The sequence below is a fragment of the Solanum verrucosum genome, unplaced genomic scaffold (assembly GCF_900185275.1).
Source record: "Solanum verrucosum unplaced genomic scaffold, falcon-dt-bn FXZP01000268.1, whole genome shotgun sequence".
Classification (NCBI taxonomy): domain Eukaryota; kingdom Viridiplantae; phylum Streptophyta; class Magnoliopsida; order Solanales; family Solanaceae; genus Solanum; species Solanum verrucosum.
Genome location: NW_026019957.1, coordinates 1,828,366 through 1,851,453, shown reverse-complemented (window position 1 = coordinate 1,851,453; position 23,088 = coordinate 1,828,366). Strand labels below are relative to the sequence as shown.

Here is a 23,088-nt window from a genome sequence, read left to right as displayed (position 1 = left end):
CTTATGCTTCTCTTTGTATAAATATTGATAAAAGGTTAGAATTTCCTTGAATTTTTGTAATTTCTTACCAATCTTATAAAAAAAAATCATAGAAGGAAAAATGTACATGTTGCCTATTGAAACCTTACACTGTTGCGATACATAGAAAATAACATAATTTTTTTTTGAACGACAAGATTTTATGTTTATATCAAATTATATAATATTTATCATGATTATGTGATAAACTAAGATAAGAATACATAATAATTAACCTTGACTAAATTGTACATAGAAGACGAATATCAAAGTAGTCATTGGTTTGATATGAACATCAAAAGTATTACATGAAGCAAACAAACAATGATTACATCAATAACTTGAAAGTTGAAACATATCAAATGAGGAATGAAAATTAAAATGATATCAACTACCTTTTCTATCTTTTGATTTTTGGTTCTCACTAGACAACAAAATTAGCATAAAGATACAAAGTTTGCACAAACCTGAAAAATTGATCGCTAAATGAAAGTGAGCATTGTAATTAGCCATTTCACAGATGATGTCAGCACAGAAGCAGACATCTTAACGATGGACGATAACTGTATAAAATTGAATCATCATGATATTATACCTTGATAAATACATGAGTTATATGCCACTACAGGTACTTCACCATGCCACGACCCTCTACGTTGAGTTTGATAGCTTGGAGTCCCTGCTTTTTTGAGAGCTTTTAGTTGCTGCAGTTTCTTATTCACCTATCAACAATGGATCAGTAGGTCAACGATCAAAAGCAATAGCAAAAGAAACAATTTCCTAAAAAGTTGAAATAATTCTATATGTATTCTACTTTTTAATTATTAGAATATGTATAGATTTATAAGCATGATATTAAGATGTATTCGGTATGGAGTTTAATGTTATCATGTTTGATCGGTCAAATTTTTGAAAAATATATTTCTTAGGATCAAATAATTGATAATTGATCTGTGTGTTTGGGAATACAACTTCAAATTGGTGAAGTGAAAGTTGTTCTGAAATGAACTAGAAAGAAGCAATTGTTTATTACACTTGGAAGGCTAGGAACTGAACTACATTGAAGCACTTGAATGTAGAGATTGAAACAGTTGTGTTACATATTAATAAGAACATAGTGGAAAGACTAAATCTTTTAAAGACTGAGAGGAAAGCTCGTAGTAGTAGCAACAATTTGGTTCATAGATTTATTTGTGACTAGCTTTATATGCAGCCTTGCAGGTAACCCCTGTGTATTCATATGATTTTTTATTTGTTATGAGCGTCATCTTCCAAATGAGCCTATAATGCACTATTCGAATTTAATTGAGAATCTAATACATAACCGAATGAAAAAAAAAAAAAAAAAAAAAAAAACTAACCGAGAAATACTACAATCTATTCAAATTAGTCTAATATTTTACTAACCACCATCCTAACAATGCTAATTGTGTTGTTAAGAAAATAGTCCACCTGTTCTTTTTATAACACAAATCTGAACCGTTGAAATTAGTCTACGAAAACAATCAGCAAAAACACAAAGCAAATCGAAAAACTTCACAATTTCTTCTTCTCTTTCTGTTCTTGCAAATCATCGGAACAGCAACATCGACAATTTCACAAACAAATCCCTATTTTTCTTTTATTTTTTTCAATTTTTGGGGATTTTTTTGTCGTTTTTTATCCCTAATATATCTTGAAAAATTCAATCTTTGATTGTTTTTTGCTAATTTTGAGGTATAACCAGATAGCTGGGTACTAAATTTTAAACTGGGTTTGACTGTAATTGGAGTTTTATAGCAGCTGAAGCTTACCCAGTTCTTCAGATTCACCAGTCTTTGTATAGTTTTTCATGGTAAGCTGAATCCTGTCATTATTTTAATTTCTGTTGTGTTTTTAGCTTATTTTTGTTGTTGAATTTGTTAATGGGTGTTTTGGGTCGATTCTTTTTTTTGTTTACGGAATTCTGTAGCTAAATTCACCAATTATTTTAGATTTAATGGTGAAGAATATACATAAAGTATTACTTTTTTTGGAGTTTCATGCATTTTACTATCAGGGCTGCGAGTTACATGAATTATCACCAACTATTTATCAAAAACACATTTTTTCCTACTTGACATATCACCATTGTGTACGTAGGTAGGAAATGAGAACAATTGATAGTTGAGATGTGTTTTGATAAATAGTTAGTAATAATTCAAGTAGGAAACTAGCACACCGGATGGTTCAGATATGAACTCAAAATCTATTGAAGTTGTTAATGGGTGTTTTGGGTCACTTTCTATTCTTGTTCGCATAATTTTGCATGTTGATTCATTATCTAAAGGACTATATTTACATTGGTTTTGTATAATTTTCTTGGTAACTAAATTCACCACTAATTTAATTTCTGTGTGTGTTAGCTTATTTTTGTTGTTGAATTGGTTACTGGGTGTTTTGGGTCGCTTTTTCTTGTTGTGGACTTACTGCAACCTTCTTCCTTTGCCTATGTGAAATCAAATTAACATCGATGGAGCACTTTCCAGTATTCGAAATGGATACCAATGGGTCGGAGGATTGGGATTGAGGTGTAGTTGTGATTGATTAATCATAAATTCTGTATGTGGGATGTGGACTTGAACTTTATGCTTTTTTTTATTCAGTTTTCATTTGTAAGTTAGGAGATAGTAATAAGCTAACAGGCAATTTGTTTGCATGGACTATTGGGTTGGTGAATACTGCTGATTAAGTCCAATTATCTGGCGATGTTTGACAGCTTGATAGAGCCGTTGGTCTGTGGTGCTTTTGGTCTATTTTGTTACTTTTGACAATTTCAGTGTAGATTTTTTGTCAGTTAGAAAGTGATTAAAACTGATTCTTGATTTATATGGGTCTATGTGCATGACAGAATGGTTTGAGGAACTTTTGAAGTAGTACAGTTGAGCCATGGGTAGCAGTGAGATGGATAAATCCCCAAAAGAGGCGAAGCAAGCAAAAGAGTCAAAGCCCCCCAATTCACAGGTAACTGTTGTTGGTGCTAAGAGAGAATACTGTGTTGAATGGGTAGCTCGTAAATTTGATAGACGCTTGTGGGTGACTCAGTTTGAGACATATAAACGATTTCCACATACTTTTGGCATTGGCTTGGTGTTCAGTAAAGAGACTTCGTATCAAAAACAAAAATCAATTTTCCCCTGAACAAGTATTTTTGTGTGAGTAGATTGAGTCATACCACCAACTAATGTGTTTTGCTTCTTGATACTATCTAGGAGCAAACTTCTACTACTACCGCTGGCCCAGTTAATCAAGATTGGTCTGGCTTTCAGGTTTGGTTTCTCTGTAGCATAGTTTCTCCGCCTTTTGTCTTGTTTATTGATTTTTCTTTGTTGGTAATCAAAGGACGTTGATGATCATTATGCAGGCATATTCTCCTATGCCTCCTCACGGGTTTATGGCATCAAGTCCTCAAGCGCACCCTTATATGTGGGGAGTTCAGGTATGCAAGTTTCACTATGGCGTGGCTCTGATTCACGTGATGTTTTGAGTTTCCTTCAAAAATCAGATCTGCTAGCTTAATGTAAGGCTAGTTTAATCATGGCTTCTTATTGAAAAAGTGTGTAACTAAAGATATCACACTTACTTGGTGCACATAGAGCTGTCTAAGATATAACTTTGATACTTATGAGCTTGAGCTATAGCGATTTCTTGAAAGATATTTGTCTTTTAGCAAGTTTCATACTTAAGCATTTCTATTTATTAGCTCAATTACTTAGGTCTATTTGATAAGCCTACTTTTCTACTACTGAAATTCATACCAGGCAGTGAAGTTGTAAAGTAGGTTCTTTTGGTAAGATGTTTCTTGCTTCAATTATATACCCCCTGATCCACCAGAGTTAAAATAAGGTAAGATGCTTCTTGCTTCAATTATATACCCCCTGATCCACCAGAGTTAAAATAAGGAATAGATGATTTAAGTTCATTATATTTCAGTGATTAGTTTATAATGACTGTGGTTCTATGATGATATGGTAATTTGTTAAGTTGCTCGGACTCTCTAGAAATGTTATTGCACCCGTGTTGGATCCTTAAAAAATATACTACTTTTGAATGATCCGACACACACCCAAAAACATTTTTTGAAGAGTCCGAGCAACCAGGGGCGGACCTTGGTGGATGGGAGGGGGACCCAAACCCCCTCGATTAAAAAATTATATCGTATATATAAGGTTAAAATTATTATTTATGGGTATAAATATTAAAATGAACCCCCTCATTACAACTATGATGCGAAGCCCAGTGGTCAAGGGGGTTCAGAATGACTCCAAGGTTCCAAGTTCGATTCTTGCTAGTCGCGCTTTTATTTAATTTTAGCTTAAATTTTGTCTTTCCCCACATCCCAAGCTTTTAGCTATAAGTTTTAGTTTTGTCTTTTCCCAAAGCCCAGCCCACAAATTAACTTTCAAAAGGTTGTTTGATTTGGATTTTACAAAGGTTAATATCCATACTAAAATCACGAAAGCTTATACGAAATTGTGTTGAAGTTTGATGACATTTTTGAATTTCAAGATTCAAACAAGTCTATCTTTGACCGTATATTTTTCATATATCTTTTAAATATTTTGATTTTTTAAAATTATTTTGACTAATAGTATTTTTACGTAGTTTATAAATATATAAATTTCATTTTTAAAAATTTGAAAATTCTATGCGCAAATATTCGGTCAAACTTAAACTATTTGACTCTCAGAAAATGAAAAATGTTACATAAATTGGGACAGAGGGAGTATTAATTAATATAACATTTGATTTTTTTCATAAATAATATTTATATAAATTTTGTAAAAAATTCTATATCATTTTACGAAGGATATAGAATAAGAATAGGCTCCTAGTAATAAATATATTTAAAACGTTAAAACAACAAAATTAATAGGGGATTGGTAGAATTTATATAATTTGTTATTACGAGGAGTACCTTTTATTCAAAAAAAAATTATTTTGTAGATTAACATTTCATGTTTGACTAATAAATTCAAATTTTTTTCTCATCAATATTAGAGATCAAATTTGTGCTTGGCCAAAATTTTTAGTAGTGCTTTTGGAGAAAGTTATGTTTTCAGCTTTTGAAAAGAAGTTTTGCCACAACTCAAAAATATCTACTGTATTTGTTTTCCTAAAAGCACAATAGATTTTAAAAAGGCTCGATGAAGCAAGACATAAGTAGGAGGAAATGTTAAATGAAACATGACAAAACGAGTTAAAATGATCTTGTCTTTCACCACTACGCTCCTTTTAATCAACCTTTTCGTAAATTTACTTCTTATATTCGAACCCCCTGAATGAAATTCCTGCGTCCGCCACTGCAAGCAACATAGGTAATTTGTTCTTGGGGTTTCATCTTCCCTGTTAGTGATAAGAGTAAAGATTAATTTGATTTTAGTACAGTGTCCTGGTCCCAAATTATCAAGAAAACAAGGAGACTTGGTATAGTCTCGCTCAAATGGTTCTTTGTGTAGTCTCCACTGTTTCTGAAATGTTAATATGGTTAACTAACAGAAGAAAACAAATTTGTTCCAGACTGCAATATTGCATATTGCATTACTAAGAACAAAAGCAATTGAGGCTTTCATTTCAAGTCCTCGTTGAAGTTTCTCAATTTTCCTTCTGAAATCTATATGAATAAGTTTAGCATATTTCTGTACAATAATTTGCTGATTTATTTTTGACTTCATCTCCATGGTTTGTTAAAGTGCACAGATAATTCTGATATGGATAATAGTACCAAAATATTGTTTTTTTGTTTTAAGAATTATTTCTAATCAGCAATTTTTTTGTGGTTTATATTGCCTTGGTCTAGTTTTTGGTTCTATTTTTACTCGCGAATATTCTACTCTGACAAGTTGCTGTCATCTATCTTTAACAATTTATGCTGGCTGTTATTTCAGCAATTTATGCCACCCTATGGTACTCCACCACATCCATACGTTGCAATGTATCCCCATGGTGGTATATATGCTCATCCAACTATTGCTCCGGTATAATCTTGTAGCCCGAGTCCTATGTCTTACTCTATGCATCTCATTTTTTATTTTGCTAACCAGAAATGGATATTTTCCTAATTGATCAGGGATCTTACCCCTTCAGTCCTTTTGCAATGCCTTCTCCAAATGGCGTCGCTGAAGCTTCAGTGAGTATCTATGCTGAATGTGCTAAACAACGTTGTCCATGTAATCTATGCTTTAAGTATCCTGTTCTTATACTGCTTTGTTCATTTTTTCTTGTGCAGGTTAATAACTCTGGTAATGTTGAAGTGGATGGTAAGTCATCTGAGGGAAAGGAAAAATTGCCGATTAAGAGATCTAGGGGAAGCTTGGGTAGTTTGAATATGATCACTGGGAAGAATAACGGACCTGGTAAGACACCTGGAGCATCTGCAAATGGAGTCTATTCTAAAAGGTATCGTGCTCTCTCAACTGAATGTTTCATGTGATCATAAAGAAAGATGTGGGTGTGACTGGTTTGTAGTTGGAGGAAGAACTCCAGAACATGAAGCTAAGTTGCTTGGACTCGGGTGCGGGGTTACGATACGGGTGTGGATCTAAATTTTAAGATTTGGGGATATGGATCCAGGTATTGATATGAGTGCGGAGATTCAACGAAAAATAATTCAAATATCTACAAATAGAGTTGTAAAACCGAAATTATATGATATTTTGTGGAAAACTTGAGGAGAAATATTGATTGGAGGAGAATCCTGAAAGGAGATAAAAGGAAAAGGAGTGACATAGTAATTACTATACACAATGTATTCAATTATTTCCAGTTTCACCTTAGCTTTGGTTTTAATTACAAATATCATTGAATCTGTCTGGAATTTCTCTGTCAATTTTGGTAGTGGTACCCAAAATTGGTTGACCAAATTGGGTACAGATCCCAAACTCACACCCATGTAGTGTCAACACTGGTGCAACATTGGAAGTGAAGAGTCCGAGCAACTTAGCCATGAAGATAGAAAGAATGATATGCTTCATGGAACAGAAGATTATCACCATTCTTCTCACCTTCAGTGACACTCCAAAAGTATCTTAAACTTTCTAGACATGGTAGTTCTGCATAGTTGTGGCAAGAAAGAGGATAAAATTAGAGAGATCATTATCTAGGATCTCTATTACCCTTGCTCAATAACTGACCAGTGACTTTGATGTTAACCAACAACAGTGCATAATATGAAAGTCTCGGGATATTGAAATATAAGTATAAGCAAAAGATTGGTTATTAAATGGGCACGTACGACCCAATTGCCTTATTGTTTTTTCTGCTCAATCAACATTAGCTCATGAAGATACTGCTTCAATGATCGACACCCTTGTTTCTTTGTTAGGCTGATGAAGCAGTTTGTTCTTCTTTTTCACTTGTAAATATGGTTTCAGCACAACGTAGGTGATGTATTGATAAATAAATACAAATTGGTAACTTCTCAAAAAAATAAAATTAGCTCAACTTCTTGCTGTAACTTTTATAAATTGAATAATGTTAACCAAGCCAAATGAGACTTCTTTGTTTTGTGTGGCCAGCTCAGTGTGCATTTCCCATTGAGTGGATTCTAGTCCTTTGATGACTGTAACTTTGCAAGTCATGCTCCTTTTTTCCTAGTCTAGCTTACTGTTGGCACTTCGTGACTGCCTTAAGATTTGTTTGGGATAATCAGTGTTATAAACAAGTTGTTAGATAAGAGTATGGTTCTGATTGGGTTGGAGAGATCTTCTCCTCATGCACTGTTTTCTGGTACATACTGTTTTGATACAACAACAGCATACCCAGTGTAGTCTCACAAAGTGAGGTCTAGGGAAGGTAGAGTGTATGCAAGCCTTACCCTACCTTAGAGGTTAAGAGGTTGTTTCCTATAGAACTTCTGCTCAAGGAAAAATAGTCCAAAGCAGTTCAGGAAAAAGAAGTACAAGAACAACAGATAGTGACGAAAACAACAAAACAATACAAAATCTACAACAAAACAATACCTACCGGAGCAATACTATGACAACTGATGTGAACGGACTGCAAGACAACACACTGCTACCTACTAATCTTCTACCTTAATCCATGTCCTTCGACGCCCTTCCATCTATGGTCAAGACAACAAATACTGTTTTGATTAGTCTTTTATTTTTGGAGATGATTTTATATGCTAGTGCACAAATGGCTGTGCAAATACCATTTATACAGAAGAGGAAACTGACAAATTGCTGTCCTATACAACTTACAAAGATTCAAAATCTCTAGGATAGATTCTGTAGGCAATGGGAATTCTTCTTTACACCAAAAATGAAATAACAATAGGGGAGTTCATCTTAATCTTCTCAATGGACTACGACTATCCTTGTCTTCAGAGCATCCCAGATTCTTTTCCTTCCTAATGGTCCACCAATATGTTTTAAGCTTTTTCTGGGCAAGATACTTGCTGTCCAGGAATATATACTTATTGGTTGGGTTGAGTACAATAATATTTCACAATATCAGATAGTTAATTATGTTGTTTCTAATAATTATATTTTCTATTCACATGAGAATGTGTTTCTACTTAAATTTTTTAAAGTTGTCACGCTTAAATACCACCTGTATCAGTTCATGAGGCTTAAGACCTTTGCCAATGTTGGACTTGCAGTGCCGAGAGTGGAAGTGAAGGGTCAAGTGAAGGAAGTGATGCTCATTCTCAAAATGTGGGTATTGTATGATGTATTTGGTTTATTTCAATAATTATATGATAGAGTATAGTTCTTATTTCCTGTTTATGGAAAGTATAATATTTGTAAATTAATTTCCATCTTAAAGAATTCGCTTCAGCCTTGTATGTGCTTTATACAATTTTCAATGAAGTCATAGTTATGTGCATGTGTGTATATGTATATATATATATATATATATATATATACGTCCCTCGCATGTGTAGCCCCAGAATTATTATAAATTTAGATCTAAAACGAATAAGCTTTTAACAGAATACATAATTTAAAATATTTATTTATTTAACTTGCAAATAAATATCAAAACCAAACCCAAGGGTATGGCGTAGTGGTCAATGAAGAGACAAAAAAACACTAGGGGATTTCTTCCATCTGTCCTAGCCTTGGTGGAGACCCTAGTACCTGTTGCTGGTAGGAGGTGGGCGGTATCCCGTTGATACCAAAGCCAAACACAACATGCGTTTGGTGTTCTCTTCCAAAGCATTAAGTTATTTATTGTTCAGTTAGAGGAGAAAATAGACTAAAAATAAACTCATCACCATGTTTTATAGGATAATTGTGGAAGGAATCTAATTTCATTAGGAAATTGAATTTTTATTTTTTGTTGAAATACATAATAGATGTCAAAAGGAAAAAAAGATGCAAATAAACACACATGTGATATGACTGATGTAAATAATGACCTGTTTTGGTTGGAAAACAACGAAGGCTTCCCCATGCATATGGAGCTAAGTTGGAGCTAAGATTTCTGTACAAGAAGTGTTAGAAGACGAAACAAGCTGATAGAGATATCATAAAGTTTATGATAAGATATGGTAAAAGAACTACTCAAATAGATGTCCAAGTGCATAATCCTAATCAATATCAACACAAAAAAAAGATAAAAACAATATATTGTTCTCAATATTTCAACTGCCCTATTAATTAAAATGCACTAAATATCCAAGGGAAGAAGTCCAAAACCTTAGTAAATGGTGCAAATTCATTGCTCTATTTGTTGTTGTATGAATCCCTCTTGCTTCTCCAGTTGAAGGGCATAGTCGGTTGAGATATATATCTAAAGTTGAATAATTCACACTATAGAAGGGAGTGAAAAATAAGTAAGGGAAATAACTTAGGTTAAGTTAATTGAAACTCAAAGTTGATTGAGACATATAATTGAACTCATCAAAATATGTTAGCACGAGAAGATGCAATCTTATAATAAGCACCAAAATCTTCACAGAGAGAAATGAAAGAAGCTAAATTTTCAGCTTTAAATTAATTAACTATGGTTACCTTCTCAAAGATGGAATCATATTAGATTTAGTGAGACGAAGATCGAAGTACCAACCTATTAATTAGAGCGACAAATATCTCTTAAATAGGTGGTAATTATGTTGATTGTTTTCGAAAAGAATTAAAACTTTTGAGTGAGGAAAAATTCTAATATCTCTGTATTTATAATGATATGAATCCTTCTTTGATTATATTAGTATTTTAGTTTTTTTATCAGCCCGTTCTTTGTTTTGTTAGAAAATTTTGAAAAATAAAAGAAAGCTAAAATGAACTTTAAAAACACACTCCTGAAAACCCCAACTCCCAGCCAACCCCTATCACTTCTCCCCAACCACAGCCCAAGAATGCCTAAGTTTAGTAGTAGTTGTACTTAAGTTTCAAAGGGTATAAAATACCAATTATGAGTGGACTGGGAAGAGAAGATAGGAGAGAGGAACTTAATTAAAGTTGTAATCTGTGCCTGATTGCAATTAATTTCAATGAAGATTAAATACCAGGGTATTAGCCGAGCTATTCTATTTTTCAGTGGGAGAATGTATCTGCAGTCAATTTAATTAGGGTGTGGTTGATGACTGATTCTAATTCCAATGGAAAGAAAACAGGAGTGGAAAGAAAAATACCTCTCTATTTATACTACATCTGATTATTTGTCGTCTTGATTTTGCTTAGGAGTCACCAATGAATTCAGGAGGCAGGCAGGATTCAGGTCTGGTGATGTGAATTTGCTTTGAATATCTGATTACTATTTTGGCAATGAACATAGTTGACAGAAAAGTACTATGTTGTCTTTGCTACAGCTGACACATCTCAAAATGGCGATGCTGCGCATGGTTCCCAGAATGGAGGGACTGGTACTCCTCATTCGATGATTAACCAAACTATGGCTATCGTGTCAGCTGCTGGGGCTGGAGGTATTCCTGGCCCCACTACCAACTTGAATATTGGTATGGATTACTGGGGTGCTGCCACTTCATCGTCTATTCCTGCAATGCATGGAAAGGTACCTGTTTCAGTTGCTGGAGGGTTAGTTACTGCTGGATCGCGAGATAGCGTCCAATCACAGATGTGGATTCAGGTATCCTTTTGGTGTCTCCATTTGTTAAGAAATTTTTATTCATTATTGTGATTTAGCACTCGGTGTATCAGATTCTGTACATTGAATTGTGAAAACAAGTATCTTGTAGCTGAATTGACACATGTAAATATTCTGTGATGTACAGCCAAATAAAACACATGTAAAGAGCATGCGTTCTGGTTACATGAGAGAAGAATGGACTTAATGTTCAATATAGGCATCAAAGCAAACTTCTGGGATCGTTTTATTTGCACTGTATTTATTTTGTTATCACTAATGCCTTAATATTAATGCAGACATATTTGCCTGGGATTGTTTGTACTGAGTTAGGATACAGAGTTGGAAGAGAAAACCAGGGGCCAAGATTTCCATGAATTTTATTACGTATTTTGCTTCCGCCATTATATGGTGAACAAAAACAAGTCTTGGTACTATCTACTAAATAATACATGTTTCCACCAAAGATCCCAGCATCAAAATTCCATTTTTTGTCTAAGTTGCAGAGTAAATAGGCTTCTAATGAGGTGTAACCCTTGCTGTACACATAGTGCTGAGCACCTACCAGTCTTGTATGTTTTGAAAGGGGGACTGCACATATTAGCAGATCATCTGATTTTTCTGATGTCATTTCTGTCAAACTAATGTTTTTCTTCCTTTCCAAATGAGGATGTATCTCTTTTAACTTGGTGTTTCTTCTCTTTCTGGATGTTTTAATGCATTGTCATTGATGATCTTTTCTTTTCAATCGAGTTCAGGATGAAAGGGAGCTTAAGAGGCAGAAAAGAAAGCAGTCTAACAGGGAATCTGCTCGTCGATCTAGGTTAAGAAAGCAGGTATAAATTATCCTTCAGTGGTTTCCTTTGTTAATGTTGATCAACCCTGACTCCACTTTGTCTTTGGGAACCAGGCAGAGTGTGATGAACTTGCACAGCGTGCTGAAGTTTTGAAGGAAGAAAATGCCTCTCTTAGAGCTGAAGTGAATCGTATCAGGAGTGAGTACGAGCATCTTCTTGCTCAGAATGCATCTCTTAAGGTATTTTCCTCTACCCTTAATAGGGATAATTTTAAAGACCTCCCTCAAGGTTTGACTGCATAAACTAACCATCCTTGTAGTTTACAATATTTCGTTTTCCTTCCTTGTTTTGATTTCTTTATAACAATTCTTTTATCCTATTTATAAGTAATGTATAAAAAGTTGTGAGTTGACTAACTAATCATTTTCATTATACACCTCTGTTTAATTAATTTTGTAAACATATTTTTTTTCTTAAATTCCTTTAGAATAAAAATGAGAAGGAAATGGTAGAAATTTGATTGAAAATAATCCTTAAATGAATATCTTCTCTTCTGCTAAACTAAAATTACAAAGGTTGTTTGTTCCTGTTGCTATTGGTTTTGTGTTTGTCCTTGAAATCATGGATATTCGAGTGGATGTTGATGATTCCTTGACTGACTACATGACATTATATGTCATGCTTATGAGGCCTCAGGGGTTATAATCAAACCTTCTTCCAGTTCAATTAATCCTGTATGAATGTGTTGTTGCTGTCCGCTGTCCCTTTCCCTATACATCTCTTCCATAAACAACATCAGGCATATCACAGAAATAAAAATATAAGAAATGATTAAAATCCATTTGTGCATAAAACTTCTGTCATGGATTTGACTCTGAGGGGTATTGGTTTTGATACTTCTATGATAGCTGCCCATCACGATTTTGATCAATTTTCTACTCATCACCCATTTCCAGTCCTTCTCCGTTTAGAATACCACAATAATTGCCTTTACGTTTATTGTTTGTTTTTTATAAGAAGTCAAGATCCTTTTGTTGATACTTGAGAGGCTTACATCTTCAGAATAGACGTACTGTGGTGAAGGAAAACTCATTACTCATGCCAAATAGGACTCTACATGATGATATACAGAACGGTAGTCTCAAATTGGTTTATTCCAACCTGAAGTAATAATATGTAGTGCAATCTCAAAATAGAATATCACATAATTATGAATTATAGCATTTTGTATAAGCAGAGTATCAATGTCTTCATTTTCTTCATTAGTTGGTCCATCACCTAGTTGCTCTACATCTTCATTCAGTTCATTGGAGCGCCTCCGTCTTGATCATGATTCTGTTGATTATCGCCTCCATGTTGATCAGCATTTTGCTCATTAGCGCCTCCATCTTGATTAACATTTTGCTCAGTAGCGCCCACTTCTTGTTCTTTAAGAACCTATTCATTAGCGTCTCCATCTTGATCAGCATTTTGCTCATTAGTGGCTAAATCTTGATCAGCTGGGTCTCCATCTTGATCAGTTGTGTCTCCGTCTTGATCAGTAGAGTCTCCATCTTGATCAGCATTTCCCTCATTAGCTTGGAATTTTTTTTCCTCAATTGAACGAAGCAACGGTATGTGATTCGAAAAAGTAAGCTTGTCCAGTCTCATACAGAATTTTCCTTCTCTAACATACATGTCCGGTTCTTGGACTGTAATAAATTTCCACCCTATCATCTTTCCACATTGGCGACAGTAAGTGTTGGCTACGATAGTTCCACTTTCTGAAAGACGATAGCTCATGTTGTCTGGTACATGAACATTAAACACCCTATTAAAGATCCCTAGTACTCCTGATTGAGACATCGGAATATATTCGTTGAAGGATGCAACTTGCGTTCTGCACCAATAAGTATGACAGTGGATGGTATCATTAGAAGGGATCGCATCAGTGTTGTATTCAAGTGAATAGTATCTATTCATTGTTGGATGAAGAAGCAGCAACTCAGAGATAACCTTTATGTTATTTATTCTAAACGAATTTAAGAAGAAAAAAAGATGTTCAAAGAATTAATTAACGGAAGATTTATTTAAAAAAGGCAAACTGGTCAAGCACAATACTTTTACATTTATTATGGATAGGTTAAGAATTATTACAAAGAAATTAAAACAAGGGAGCAAAATGTAATATTGTAAACTAAAAAGGAGCTTAGTATTACGAAACCAATCTGGGGGAGTCTCTGAAATTCTTTAAGAAGTTGTGTGTCTTATTACCCTTTAATTGTTGAAGTTTGTTTTTCTTTTTTCCAACTTCTCTTCTTTCTGTCTTGTTTTTTATAAAATAGCATTATGAGTATAGAAAAGAATGAGGATTTATATAATATATCAGACGGAGATGAGCTTAAATGGAGCGACTTGGCCAGTAAAGATTCATTTAGCCAACACCAACTTGTTTGAAATTGAGGCCTAGTTGTTATAGGGTTCTTTTCTAATGCTATGAGTCATCGGATTTGATTTTGCAGGAGAGGCTTGGGGAAGTTCCGGGGGAAGATGATCCAAGAACTGGTCGAGAGGACCATCTTCCAGGCAAAAATGCCCAGCATTCTTCACAAACCGAGTCCCAGTAGGGTGGTCAATGAAGTACTAGCTGCATTTATGTGGATTGATGATTAGGAGTTTAACCTAACAAACTTTGTAAAAGAAAAGGTTTAATTTAAGGTAGTTTATAATTCGCGAAAAGCTCACCTTTTTTAGTATCAGGATCTGTAATATGCCTAACGTAGTCCATCGTTTCTCTGTCGGGCCAATCTTTTATGGTCGAGAAACCTGGATGATATGTAGAGAATGTGATCGTCGCATTATTTTGTATCCAGCAGGGAGGTGTTCCTAAAAAAATTCTCAAATTTGTATTTACTAATATTGAGTAAGGTGACAGGAGTGAAGAAAGTTTCTTTTGCTATGCTCCATAGATGTTTGTATGATTATTGTGGATTTTGGTTGTATTTGAATTCATCCTGTCATTAGGTACAACAATATTAACAAGTATTGATACAATGTATTCAGCATGATGTTGATGATATGAGCTTAAATGTAGATAAACCCTTTAGTAGTATTTCTCATATTGACATAATACAGAGCCATTTTAACTTTGCTTTAGTCGGTATCTACGCTTTCCAATGTTGGAGTATACAAGTAGACATTTAAATTTGTATAAAATTGAACATGTAAATACATGTGTTCTACGTGATATGTTACACGTAAGACACAAAATGGTCAATTAGGACGAATGATCAAAAGAATTAATTTTATAATCAATAGTTTTATATGGCAGTTTTCAAGTGCTATTAATTTGGTCAAAAAATTTAATTATGTATTTCATTAATGGCAACATTCAAATGATTTGACTAAAATATTTCATTGCCTTAATGACAACATTTTCCACTCAACAATTTTGTATTTGGCAACATATTTGCAATTTATTCTAGCTGTTTGGTCAAATGTTGTTAATGACATTTATTACTCCCTCTATCTCAATTTATGTCATTTTTTGTTTTTCGAGAGTCAAATAATTTAAGTTTGAACAGGAACTTGTGCATGGAATCTTCAATTTTTTTGAAATGAAATTTATATATTTGTAAACTACGTAAAAAGTATTATAAGTCACAATAATTGACAGTTCAAAATGTTTGAAAGATTTATGGAAAAATTACGGTAAAAAATAGACTTGTTTAAATCTTAAAATCTAAAAAGTGCCACATAGAATAGGACGGAAGGATGCGGAGCCACCTTAGTTAGGGGGTCCATCCGAACCCCCTTCGACGGAAAATTATATTATTAATACATGGTTAAAATAATTTTTTAGGATTATACAGTAGATGTTGACTTTCGATTAGGAGCCAGAGGGAGTACCATTTAAAAATGTGAATAACATATAGTGGTCACGTTTGTTTACTTTGACTCTCTCTGACAAGCATTTCACATAAAGTTTACGTAGATTCGAAAAACTTCAAATAAACCAAAAAAAAGTATACAAAGGATAATTAAAAAGAATCAATTTCACTACTGTAATTTGAGGTTCTGATTACATAACAATCAATTCCCTTTGTCCACTTTTCTCCACATATCAAAGAATAGAAATCAAGAAAAGATAACTAAAAGAATAATTTTGAAATTCATTGTGGAATAAGTCTAATTGAGCAAACAAAATTCCATACTCGATCTCATAGATACATATAGAATTCTGCAGAAAACTGTATTCGATGAAAGTTCGTATGTACCTTCATAGTTTGTTACTATGCCATCATAGAAAAGTTGTTAAGGGAACTGAAATGAACCTCCAATTTCAGTGTTACCTGCAGGAGGGTTAATTGCAACCCAAAGGAGGGAAATGGTGATGGCAATGAGCCCGGACCAAACGAACACGATGGTTGGTGTTCTTCCTCTTCGTCCCATAAGTCCTTTCGCGAAAGGATAGAGATGAGCCAACACCCAAAAGCTGAAGAAAACGCCTCCTAACAGACGGCTCCATTGTGGTATTGTGCTGTATATAGTTCTGCTGAAGCCAACTGCTATCGCAACTAAGTTAACCATCATGATTGTTATAGGAGGAATCATCAATGATGTCCATTTGATGACGTAGAGATCAGCAAATGCATCGTCATTTTCATCACCGGATGATTTTGATGTCAGAGTGAATGAGATTTCAATGCCAGCAACCACTTTTAGTAGACCTTGAAACACAGCTGCAAGATGTGCACTCGTGCCTCCGATTAACCAAAACTGCTCATTACGCCACCAATCTTCCAAAGCAATGCCAGACCACTTGATCTCGAGCAAAGCTAGAATGCAGAGAGTTAATGAGATGACAAGGAGGTACACGAGAAATGTGACATTAAGGCTCTGAACAATGAATTGACCGGAGAAAAGTGAGAGTGCTGGGAGGAAGCAGTAGACAATCAGGAATATTGAAGTGAACGGGTAGATGCCAACGTTGAGGTAAGCAATCCGTTGTAAAATTTTCATCTTTGGACTAGCAAGAAAGGCGTTATTGCGTGAGAAGAAGATCTCAACGGAACCAGTAGCCCATCGTAGGACTTGGTGAAGCCTATCAGTGAGATTGATTGGTGCAGTGCCACGGAATGCATCTCTTTTTGTCACACAGTATATCGATTTCCAACCTCTATTATGCATCCTGTATCCTGTTACCACATCTTCAGTAACAGATCCGTAAATCCATCCAACTCGATTGCCCCATTCAGTTTTGTCTTCATACCAACACGAAATGACACTGACTGCTTCAGCAACAGTGGAAGCATCAAGAAGTTCTCTTGGAATAGTTAGTGCACCGGGAGGTCGTCCATACTTTACAGAAGGATGATCAGCGAGCGGTCTACCTTGGAATTCAGCCACCGGGATTGAATCAATGAGGACACTAGAGTTTCCAAATCTTTTAGGAAACAAAGCAAGATCCATATCCTCATCATCAATGTCTCCCATTCTAAGTCCCCTCGTTTCATCAGCAACAATGGCCTTACTCTTACCCCTCCCAAAGCAACAACTGCAGCAATCAGGGTGGCGGTCCTTTGCTCGTGGGGGATCAAAACCATACAGAGCAGTCCGGCGGAAGAGGCAACCAGTGCCCACATAAAAAGGACCCTGAAGTCCATCCAGTGCACGCATATTCACATCAAAGAAAACAGTATTGTGATTTGCATAACGATCATTGGGATCAATCCCCTCAAACCGCTGAGGGAACTGGACATAACAAAGACGATCCCCACCCCGGTCCATCATAAAACACATGCCCTCCCTTATTGCCTCTGAGTTGTAGATGTAGTGATCACAGTCAAGGTTTAGAATGAAAGGGCCATTGGACATGACAGCTGATGCTCGGACCAATGCATTCATAGCTCCAGCCTTCTTGTTGTGATCATAGCCAGGACGCTTCTCACGAGAAACATACACCAGCATGGGGAGCCGAATATCAACTTCCGTAAAATCAATCATACTGCTATCAGCTGTCGCACCATGCAAGGCTTCATCACTTGGAGGTTTTAACATCACCTACAGTTCTTAAGGAAACCAAAATGTAAAAGCAATCTAATAATTGAAATGGGGGGAGTATATAAAACATATAAACTAAAAATCCTAGCTCCGCCTCTGGAAGCAATTAGATGCTACGAACAAGCATGATCGATACCTGTATGATTCCTGCATGATCACCCCGAGAGTGCTCGGGAGAAGCTACCATCCAAGTTCCGGGCCAGTGAGTTCCATCTGCCATCCAAGTGGCCTTAGTTATCTTGATAGGTTCCAAAGGTTCATCTCCAGCTCTCTCTCTCTGAAGCTTCAAAGCCTTAATTTCCTCTCGAGCATTGTAGGCATCAGAACGCCGGCGAATAGAATCAGTAAGGCCATTCGTTCGAACCTTAAATTCATCATATTCGCGCTTCACACGTCTACGATCCTTGACGAAATCTTGACGTACTTTGTTCTTGTAAGGATCTTTCTTCAAGCTGAAGTAACTATCCGGGTTCCTCGGTTCAATATCATGTTTACGACAAAATGGGACCCAAATGTTGGCAAAACTTGCAGCTTCTGCCATTGCTTCAAAAGTCAAAAGAGCACCTCCATCATCAGATACATAGCAAGAAAGTTTTTCAACAGGGTAATCAGCAGCAAGAATAGATAGTATTGTGTTTGCTGTAACGAGTGGCGGCTCTTTCTCTGGATCTGCTGTAGAAACAAATATATCCATTCCTGGAAGATCAGATTTTCCAGTGGGATTGGTTGAGGTCGGAGTTTCAAACTTTTCTTTTAAGACAGTAAGATCGGTAGCACGATTGACTGGACATAACTTTGGAAGCTGATCAAGCAGCCATGAAATTGCAAACCAAATCTCACAGACTATTGACATATACCACAGCCATATAGCATCATTGTTGGGATGGCTGATCCTCCATTGAAGAAATAATCCAAGTACAACAACACGAATTAAAATCAAAAGCCTGTAAAATGAAAGATATGTCAGGACAGTTTCTCAAAGTCTCAAACATCTTGAAAATAACAACAAAAATGATACTACTATTAATGTATATTTTGAGATATAAGCACCATGAACAGATTGAACATCGAAGTCATTCAATCCTACTATTAGGTAAACGATCACAGACCTAATACGAGACCATTAAGCATTGGACAATCAACCTAGATCATAGTAGTATGCAAACGTAGTTGGAAAAGGCAGAATAATTGGATCTAGTCTGTCAAACAAGCTAATAGGCGCGGAGCTAGGGGGAGCAAAGGAGTTCACCCAAGCCCCATTCGCCAGAAAATTACATTGTATGTACAAGGTCACAATTATCTTTTATGAATATATATCAGTTGTTGAATCCCCTTGGCTTCTTCTTGTGTTTACTTCTTTATATTGTGAGTTCTCTTTGTGAAAATTCTGACTCAGCTACTGCATAGCTACACGCTAAGCCTTAAAAAACTAAATTTACAACACACCAAAAATGGCATTGATGGGTAATGTCATTAGATGGTGATATCGAATTTGGATTACGAAAAACACATTAAGCAGAATTTGCCAAGGTAAATGATATGTCCCCTACAAGTTATTTTAGATTGATCAAAGTTAATAGAAGAATTTGCAGTTAGGAAATATGATATGATTGTTTTTATATTTGTTATTTCGTTAAAGTTAGAAGATTAAGGCACTATTCCGTTAGATTTAAAGTTATTCGTCTAATATAGTCAAATATAGTCATTGAAACTACTTGGAACAAGAAATTACCGGTATGGGCTGAGTACTGCAGCAGGTATTTTCAGCTTACGCGTAAGTGGCCTCCAAGGCTTGTCGAGAAGTTCAGAATGCTCACCAATGTTATCATCTTCGTCATTTCCAAATACTTCATCCTTTGGCCATATAGCATTCCCATATCCATATGTTCCTTTAGTCTCAAATAACCATCTATTATGATCAAAATCTCCTGTTTGACTCCTCATCAACCCTGACTCGCTCCTTATTAAGGCCGACTTATTAGCTGATCGCATCAACGACAACATCCTTTCATTTTTAGACATCCCAACATTTGAATGCAATGACAAAGGTTGTCTAGAGGGATCCACATCATTCTCAGCTAAATCAGTGTTCTTGTATGGCTCTTTACAACCGGGACACATCCCATCTCCGATTTTGACTGCATCAATATAACAATCCCGACAAATTTTGAAATCACATTCGCAAGGGAGGATATCATCACCCCTGCCATCACTCATGACCTTTCCATCACAACCTTGTATAGCACAAGAAGACCCTTTAGTACCAGCCATCTGAGGATGATTTGCTTCCGAATCAATCACCTTATCCATCAAATGTGCACGAGTAGCACTGTTATATCCACCACTAAACAAGGAATTCGACACATACTGCTCTTCAACCCTCTGTGAAATGGAAGGATCAAAAGGTTGATTATCGGGTGTCGGAGGCATATGCACCATGTAGTTCGCAAACTCTAAACCACTGATCTCACTATCCAGGGAGTCCCTAGACAAGTTCACATAGCGACCAGATGAAGTCCTCCTTGCAAAGGTCACGCCCGGAGGCTTACCTTGTTGCGAGTCTGAAGGTTTGAAGGATCTTCCAGCCATTTAGCTAAATATTGAGCAACAAGATCTCACCAGAACCTGAAAATGCAAAAGGCCAATGAAGAAAACAGAAATTTTTAGCTAGATGGAAAGTATACACAATTAATACAACATCTGAAAGGCTCATGTCTCAAGATCTCAGCTAGCTATAAGTATGCATAATTAACACTTCCATTTGAAACAACAAAAAAGAAGAGTTGGAAAGAACCAAAATATCATTTGCAGGTCACTAGAACAGTGAAAAGTAAAATTGCAGGGAGCCTTAGCGTAACTAGTAAAGTTGTTGCCATGTGCCTTAGAGGTCCTGGGTTCGAGCAGAGTAAGGTTTCGTACAATAGACCATTGTGGTCCGACACTGCTCATAGTGGGAGTGCACCAACATCCCCACAGCAAAAGGTAAAATTATGACACAACCCTCTTCCACTTCCTTAATTTCCCAAGGCATACTACGTTTTCAATTCGTTAAAGATTGCACCTTTTATCCACTTATATTGCTCGGACTCTCGAAAAATACTATTATGCACATGTCGGATCATCCAAAAGATGCAGTACTTTTGGAGACTCCAACACCTATCCGTCAATATTTTTGAAGAGTCCGAGCAACATACATCCAAAACACAAAAGAAAAGTATAAAATACAACCAGAATCACACAGGGAAAAGTACCTATTAGCCTTGATGAGGTACACAGCAAGAACAAAGGATCAAGAGTTTCCTACACCATATCCAAGTAAGGACAGAGGTTTTTCAAAAGGAGATAGCAGTTCAAATAGACATTCAAATGGTCTTCCAATACAAATCAATTGATAATACATCTAAACTATAATTTGGCATGCATAAGTGGAGAGATATGGACCTCCACTCCTTGTCCAAAAACTATATAAACAATTCCAACAAAATCTTACAATATACTTATAATACTAAATAATCTACCTACCAAAAGGCCTGTAAGAAACATTCAAGGCAACTACTAATTAATTAAAAAAATTCAAGATTCTCAACAACATGCAGCAGCACAAAGATACATGTATACAAACATCACAAATTACAACAACAACAAATCCACTATAACTCCAGTGGGGTCTGGGGAAGGTCCGCATAACAGAAGTACAAGAAACAAACAGCTTACAAAAAATAGTAACAGAACAGAAACTACAACAAAACAATTATAATATTAAGAAAAGTTTTCATGGGGTCCTATCAAAATGTTACAACTAGACTCAAGTTTTAATTATCCAAAATTAACAACTAACACCCTTAAACCATTTTCCTCTCTCTTTCTCTTTCAATGTTTCTCCTCAAGTCTCAAACATGACAAAAATTGAGTCTTTTTTAAAACTTGGTAATTGGTATTATCAGTAGAAAAAAAGTAAGTTCTTTCTTTAACAGTTACCAACCTCAGAATTGAAAAAAAGGAGAACCCCAAATGAGAAGAGTCAAACTTTACAAAGTAAATATTTAAAGACTCAATTTTTGACATGGTATTATCAGTAAGAAGAAAAAAAAAAGTGCTTTATTTAGCAGTTACCAACCTCAAAATTGAAAAAAAGAAGAACCCCAGATGAGAAAGATTCAAACTTTATCAATAAAAAGATTTAAAGACTCATTTTTTTTACCAAATAGCAGCAAGTTATGCTTATGACACCCAAAAAAGAACACAATATCTATAATATTCAAAGGTTTCAAGAACTTTGTGTGTATATAAAGTAACAGAGTGAATAAATAAGTCTCCTTTTTTTAGGACATGAAAAAAACATTTTCCTTTTTTGGTTGCTTAAGAATTTCAAGAAAATAGGAAATGGTATATTTTTTTAACTTATTGTGCATGTATTTATTATTAAGATTTTATTAGGCAATTTATGAAGAAAATGTGAACTTTAATGGCTATTAAAGATGTTCATATGAAGCTTTTACTTTCTTGCTGAATTTGGGGGTGGAAGAAAGAACACTTTTTTTTGAGGGGGGGTAAGGGATAGTAAGGGAGAAAGAGGAAGTTTTGGGGTTCTAAAAGTAATTAATGGGAGTTTAGGAGGTCATGAGATATTTTCACAATCTTTACAACTGGAACCAGTAAGGAGAAGTGGAGAACAATTAGTAAATTGAAAATAAAATAATAATTACAAAAGTAAATTTAAATTGTTTAATATGAAACAGTTATATAAAAATTAACAAAAAATTACTCCGTTTACATTTGTTTTGAAGAACCGTTAATAACAATATCTACGGACCTCATTTATAAAATTAAAATAAGTATATTATAACTTTGTTAGAGATGATGCATCATGACACATCGACATCAAACTTATTTGATTCAGTAATCTTAATACGAAACACAAGTTTATCAATTAAAATCTTAATAAATGTTATAATCTCAACTAATTATTTTTAAAATGAAATAAATTTAGTGCTACAAATTTGAATCGTATTTATCAAATTTTAAATTTCAAATCCATGTTTGTACGTGATCGAACATAATAGTTACGGCAAAAGCCCAAACTCATGCATAATTCATGAATGCAACAGTTGAAGTAATTTAAGGGGTCAATATGTACATTCAATTCATAAATATTTTTTAATTATTTATTTTTTATTTG

The 23,088-nt window shown here is 35.1% G+C and overlaps 2 protein-coding genes across 3 annotated transcripts; one reads left to right on the top strand and one right to left on the bottom strand.

Annotated features, from left to right (window-relative positions):
• The first annotated feature begins 2,880 nt into the window (after positions 1-2,880).
• On the top strand, positions 2,881-14,704 carry LOC125814463 (bZIP transcription factor 16-like). Its single transcript, XM_049493910.1, has 12 exons — positions 2,881-3,000; positions 3,249-3,305; positions 3,401-3,475; positions 5,925-6,014; positions 6,107-6,166; positions 6,266-6,435; positions 8,642-8,696; positions 10,668-10,704; positions 10,796-11,073; positions 11,829-11,906; positions 11,981-12,106; positions 14,369-14,704. Exons 1-12 carry the CDS (start codon positions 2,926-2,928, stop codon positions 14,471-14,473), a joined length of 1,206 nt encoding a protein of 401 aa, XP_049349867.1. The 5' UTR covers positions 2,881-2,925; the 3' UTR covers positions 14,474-14,704.
• Positions 14,705-16,128: 1,424 nt separating this feature from the next.
• On the bottom strand, positions 16,129-22,106 carry LOC125814446 (cellulose synthase-like protein D2). 2 transcript variants are annotated; one of them, XM_049493890.1, is made up of 4 exons: positions 22,027-22,106; positions 19,642-20,534; positions 18,046-18,853; positions 16,129-17,909 (listed from the first exon to the last, which is right to left on the bottom strand). In XM_049493890.1, the coding sequence occupies exons 2-4, from the start codon at positions 20,496-20,498 to the stop codon at positions 16,161-16,163; spliced, it is 3,414 nt and encodes a 1,137-aa protein (XP_049349847.1). In that variant the 5' UTR covers positions 20,499-20,534; positions 22,027-22,106; the 3' UTR covers positions 16,129-16,160. The 2 variants fall into 2 exon arrangements, with proteins under 2 accessions (XP_049349847.1, XP_049349848.1); XM_049493891.1 differs by lacking the exon at positions 22,027-22,106 and adding an exon at positions 21,161-21,450.
• Between the last annotated feature and the right edge of the window lie 982 nt (positions 22,107-23,088).